Source organism: Gobius niger, assembly GCF_951799975.1.
Source record: "Gobius niger genome assembly, chromosome: 12".
Classification (NCBI taxonomy): Eukaryota; Metazoa; Chordata; class Actinopteri; order Gobiiformes; family Gobiidae; genus Gobius; species Gobius niger.
This window is the reverse complement of record NC_136863.1, coordinates 8,092,370-8,097,880: the sequence shown is the minus strand read 5'-3', so window position 1 is coordinate 8,097,880 and position 5,511 is coordinate 8,092,370. Positions and strand designations below refer to the sequence as shown.

The 5,511-nt window shown below is 46.3% G+C and overlaps 1 protein-coding gene across 1 annotated transcript; it reads right to left on the bottom strand.

Annotated features, from left to right (window-relative positions):
• Window positions 1–1,904: 1,904 nt before the first annotated feature.
• LOC306971363 (uncharacterized protein) lies at window positions 1,905–3,952 on the bottom strand. Its single transcript, XM_079567602.1, has 3 exons — window positions 3,268–3,952; window positions 3,055–3,169; window positions 1,905–2,624 (listed from the first exon to the last, which is right to left on the bottom strand). Exons 1-2 carry the CDS (start codon window positions 3,794–3,796, stop codon window positions 3,057–3,059), a joined length of 642 nt encoding a protein of 213 aa, XP_079423728.1. The 5' UTR covers window positions 3,797–3,952; the 3' UTR covers window positions 1,905–2,624; window positions 3,055–3,056.
• Window positions 3,953–5,511: the final 1,559 nt, after the last annotated feature.

The following is a 5,511-nucleotide window of genomic DNA, read 5'->3' as shown; positions in this document are numbered from 1 at the left end:
TTTTTAGACCTCTCTTTTTTCGTGAAATAACCGATTAACCCAATGGAAGCGGGAGAATCTGAGGCTTTTTCAGTTCAACATGACACAAAAACAATTGTCTTTCCTATTTTTCAGACTCCAAAAAATGTAGGCTTGGGTTTGCGGGAATCTATAATAGGACAGGTTGTCATAGCCTCGTTACTTCAATGTGATTCACCTACAAGGCCTAATTCATATTTAATACACCGCCATTATTATGATTGATTGATGTAAGGCCGTGAGAGTTAAAGGGTCACTCGGGGGACTATACCAGGCCCAAGGCGTTCGGGCAGCTGGCTTCATAATCGTATTCTTTTGTATGGGCCTTGTTAATCAGCGCTGTATGTTCGCTGTCATCTCTTTCCTTTATGGCCCTCTGAATGTACAGCAGTCACAAATTAAGATGTAATTGTCATTCTCATATACCTATTCCCTGTGTGAGGCCTTGGGGGATACGGCTGTGTATGGGCCGAGTGCGTAAAAGTGTCCAAAAACGCCACCACAGACGTAAACAGTGTTGCGCTTTAGGCCTGCTTGACCCCTGACCTCTGCGCTCGCTGCATTTTGGGAAACAAAGTGAATTAAACTTGTATTAATTGGGACACTGTATAAATAGTAGCGCGGACAAATAAAGGAATATGACCCTTTAACTCCAGGCGGACCTGAATGTGTCCAGTCCAGGCAGAGACGGACTTCATTAAAGTAACTCATGCGCAGCTGTTGTCTTTAACATGTAAACTATTGAGATTTTAAAAGTCCGCTCAAAGCCCTCTTGGCTCCCCCTGAGCATATGGGCGTTAATTAGCTGGATATAGCCATAGATTAATTATAATATTTTTTTCAGCCATTCGTATCAATAGAGCAGCCAGACAAAGTGGCTTTTGTTCTGTGACGCAGGACATTCTGTGGCTGAGTGAATGGGTCTTGGCTATGTCTACATGGATTTGCCATATGGCAACAAAAAGGAAAGAATGGAGCCGCAGAGAGCTTTGTGTTGGAAATAAGAACAAGGCCGTCAGAGCTTATAGCTGTACAGATCTGGCAAAGTCATCGTGGCCGTCAAGAGTCTCATTTATCAAAACCGAAATGTCATATCACTTAATCAGAGAAAATATGAGTTTTGTTTTGTTTTTGTTTTTTTCACACAAAGACACGAACGCACGGAGAGGGCCCACGCATTCAGACTTCTTTCAATTAAGAGTAAACTTGCGAGTCTGACCCGCTCAATGGTTTGTTTCAATAGAGCTGGACAATTACAAAGACATGTAGTTTTCTTTCTGCGGCTCTGGCAGGTGGCCTCCACGCCCGGTGTATCCAGGCCGGGGTAAACACTGTGTGAGTGGGTCTTTAGAGGGGCTTGAGTGCGGGAGGATGGGGGTGTCTTCGGGGGACAAAGCGGGGATCCAAAGGCAGCTGCTGTTTCTTTAAAGTGGCGAAAGGCCCTTTAAATCCAGCCTGTGTCGCGCAGCTGCCAGCCCGAGCCGCTCACGTCTCCGTGCGCTCCGCTCCGCAAGGTACAGGCCTCAGGACGCACAGAGCGATACCTGAGGGAGGGAGGGAGGCACCTGTCCGAATCTGACTGATCACACAGCACTGCCTTTTATTGTGTTTGCAGAAGCTTTAGTTTGTTTTTGGTGATGCACTTGGGCAATACATCAGATTAATCATAAACCAGAACAGACATTTCTTACGCTTTACAGCAAGAAACTGCTCAAATCAATAATATATAAAATGCTGTTTGAACAGATTTAACATATGAACGAATAAAGGGATACATTCAACAAGATAAGTTCAAGGTGAAAAATATTTTATTTTCACAATTTGCAAAATCACAAACATTAAAAGGCTCAGAACACAAAGAAACTATCTTCAAGTGTCGACTATGAAGCTACATGATTGCAAAACATCACAAAAAATGAATAAAATAACATTATAAAATTATGCCCTTTGGCTAAATCAACAAGGCATTTAACAAATAAAGAAACATAAATAAATTATAAGTTAGAATAGTTTTAAAAAATAAACATTTACAGAAACCCAGAATAAACATTATTGTCTCTATAAAGCTGTACACTTTTGGCCAGTGTAGACATTAATTTAGAATTGCACAGATGTTAAACATTTAACACTGTCGAGTGGCTGAATGCAAAGGCAATGAATGCTACATTTGTACTGGATATCCTCTCACATCAGAGCGGCTTCACAGAGGAGTCAGACCGGGCCTGATTTTATGTTCACAAAATAATTCCCATGAGTTGCGTAAAAAGCAAGTGAGGCGAACAGGTAAGCCAATCGTTTTGTCGTAGTGTCGTACGATCGCAAAGTTTGAGCCAGTCCTTGCTGAACTAGTCAAAAACCTGAATCAGACGAGTCAGAAATCAGTCCAAAATGTTGCTACATGAAGCCGGTCCCTCCCCGTGTCCCCGCTGCCCGGTCCTGGCTCAGTGCGCACTGCGCGCGGAGCTCTGTGCTCGGAGAAAGAAGCGACCGCTCGGTCTCTTCATCCACTCACTCCGCTCTCTCGAAGTCTCGGCTCCACCGCTTTACTGGAAGTAGAGTCCTTCTCGAGGTCACCAAAAACGTTCAGACAGTAGTGCAAAAATCACCTGGAGAAAAGAAGGAAACAGTCAGAATCCTGTGGCACAGAGCGCTTTCTTTGTGTGGAGAGACGCGATCTGCTCCGAGAAGCTCGATCCCTCGGCAGCAGGCGTCGCCCTCTTTACGCAAGCCTTTTCCCGCCACTTCGTGACGCACTCACCCCTCCCCCAGCCCCGAGTGTTACTCAATACACCCATGGTCTTACTACAGCTACTACTATCTCCACCGCTGCCATTTCTCCAGCTCAGCAGCCTCCCCACCCCCCTCCGCAAATACACCGGCCCTGGCGTCTTGCCTCACATCAGTGTAATGGGACTAAACGATATGCGAATATAATAACACGAAACCACCACGATACACACAGAATAATAATCATTTTAAACACTGAAAGTATATAATAATAATAATAATAATAATAAATCAGATTTCACTATTTACCTTCAGCGGATCCTCTTTCTCGGGGTCTGCTCCACTGGGATGGGGGACTTTGAGGAGTGGTGGCACGAGCCCATATCTTTTCTGTCCACGACCTTCTTGCGTTTTGCGAAAAAGTCTGGATAAAATAAATTAAAAATCCGTTATAAATAAAGAAAAACAATAATAAATCACATGAATAAATATTAACACATGAGTTAAATTGCCTTGACGTACCTGTGATGTGAGCGTTGTTGTCAGAAGAGTCCGTCCTCCTGCGTTTGACGACGGGAACGAGTTTGTGCGTCGGCCTCCCTGAGTTCATCTTGTCTTTGCGGTTCTCCTGGTTCACCTCAGTGGGACAGGGGGAACTGGTGGCTTCGGGAGCTGCCAGTCGCTCCATCACGTCCCGCTGTGGAGTCTCGGGCTGATCCTGCTCTTCCACCGGTCTCCTCTTCACGGGCGTAGCCGGGACTCGCATCCTGCCTCTCTGAACAGAGTCCTGATAAAACGCCGGCGTCTCATCCCCGGAGACTTCTTCCCACTCGTACGCTCCGTTCAGCGGGGAGTTGGCCTCGAAATTAAAGTTCCATCTCTCCTGGTCCCGCTCGGAAATCTCCCGGAGCTTGGTGTTCATCTCCTGCTGAAGCTCGTCGTGGTCCACGGGGCCGAAGAGGTTTCGACAAACCGAGGTGCGCTTCTGCAGAGGGAAGGTCCGCCTGGCCACCAGCCGCTCCAGGCTGCTCGAGAGCTGCACGTCCGACATTTCCAAATATGTCCAAAACAACCAAAACAACCGCAACAGAGGGTCACAGAGTCCAAGTATTCCTGAGGGCGGATCAGGTGATCGCTGTTGAGCTGAAGCTCAGTCCGTGCGTGTTTTTGCTCTGAGCACTTGGGTTTAAATGTACCTTCTCCAGCTCTGCGGGGCATATAAACCTCTGCGGGTCCGCAGACACCTCGCACCACCTCCTGATTGGCTGCTCACTGTCGGTCCCTCCCCCACAGAAAACCGCACACTGGCCCCTCCCCGACGCGTTTCCCGTCGGCCCCTTGCGCCCCGTTTGGCTTTGTGCCACAGCGGAGCGCAGCATTTTGATTTTTTTTTTTGTCGATGTGGATTGGAGTGAGTGGAGTTTCCCAATGTCAGCGTTTACTCCATGAGCTCTGGGTCATACGCGCTTACGCTGTCTGCAGGTCACTCGGGTTTACGCACAGGCTTTTACGCACGGGGTTATGTGCAGGGGCCAAATGCTGACTCCACACAAATTGAGCCAGTTAATTAACAACAATAAAACACACATAATATGCGCTAAATACAATGTAAATGGCTGTGGCTCATTTTGCTCCGTCTCCAACACACGCGCGTCGAGTCAACACAGCCCAAACAGGACCCTCTGCTGCGTTTGCACGAGGACACTGACAACAGTAAACAAAGAGGCTGTCAAAGCACACGGCTAAACGAACGCGCCGCCGCAGCGTTTGATACTGATCAGATTTCTTCACGAGGCAGATTAGCTTTGTGCTCGAGAGGCTCGTTAAGCGCAGGAGAAATATTGTAGAATATGACATTCTCCATTAACGCTCCCGATGCTCAGTGGCTTCACTTGCAGCGTTCAGACAGACGATTATCCAGAGTCAGAGTATGAGGCAGTAGGACATGGATGCAGAGCGCCCCTTAGCGGTGGTGGTGGGAATAAAACTCAGACAAGGATTTGAACAGTTATGAAAAAGAGCAAAAAGAGAAGGGAAAGGGAACAGCTTCTTTTGGTGCTTGCAGGCTCTGGGACAGACAGACTCCGTAGTCCCTGCTCCAATAATTGATTGTAGTAAATATTAGCCTAGATGATGAGGTGATGATACAGAAGATAGGCCTTTTGTTTGTTACTAACTGAAGCGGTTGGAAACCTATTTTACCTTTAGGCTAGATACAAATGTGTTTGTTGTCACCTGCTTTTCTAGGATAAAGCTGGACATCTCTATCACCAGATGAAGTTGTAGACAGACCTCAAATTGCTGTACAATGGCGCCCTCTAGTGGAAGATACTTTGCTACTGTCCACGCTGAGCATTTGGAAATCCATGTTGTAAACAGGGAAAAGATGATTGAAAAGCTTTGGATACAGTTTTGAAGAGAACCCTGAAACACCTTGTCTAAATCATAGGAAATGGGTATAATAATATGCACGAGAAATTACAATGAGCAGTGTCAACATTATTCAACATTATTGCTTTTGTTGACGCATTGAAATACAGTTTTAACTAGTCTGTTAACAGTGCTTTGTAGGTCAGTACATTTGTAAATGTATCCATTGAAGGAAAGTGTCTTTGTGCTCACCTCCTCAGATGGAGCCTTTGAATGGGAGCGGGACATGGTTCATTATCCCCCCTCCTCCACCGGCACCTCTCACCTGAGCACCGGGACTTTTGCAGAGGTAGCAGACAGTATACATTGTTTGAGTGACATTTGTAACTGTATACA

What these genes read in the sequence shown, in the direction of transcription:
- LOC306971363 (XM_079567602.1), bottom strand. Translation starts at nt 3,796, where the DNA reads ATGTCGGACGTGCAGCTCTCGAGCAGCCTGGAGCGGCTGGTGGCCAGG. An exon ending in CAACAACGCTCACATCACAG is followed by an intron (nt 3,170 to 3,267) that starts GTACGTCAAGGC and finishes TATTTTATCCAG; the next exon opens with ACTTTTTCGCAAAACGCAAG.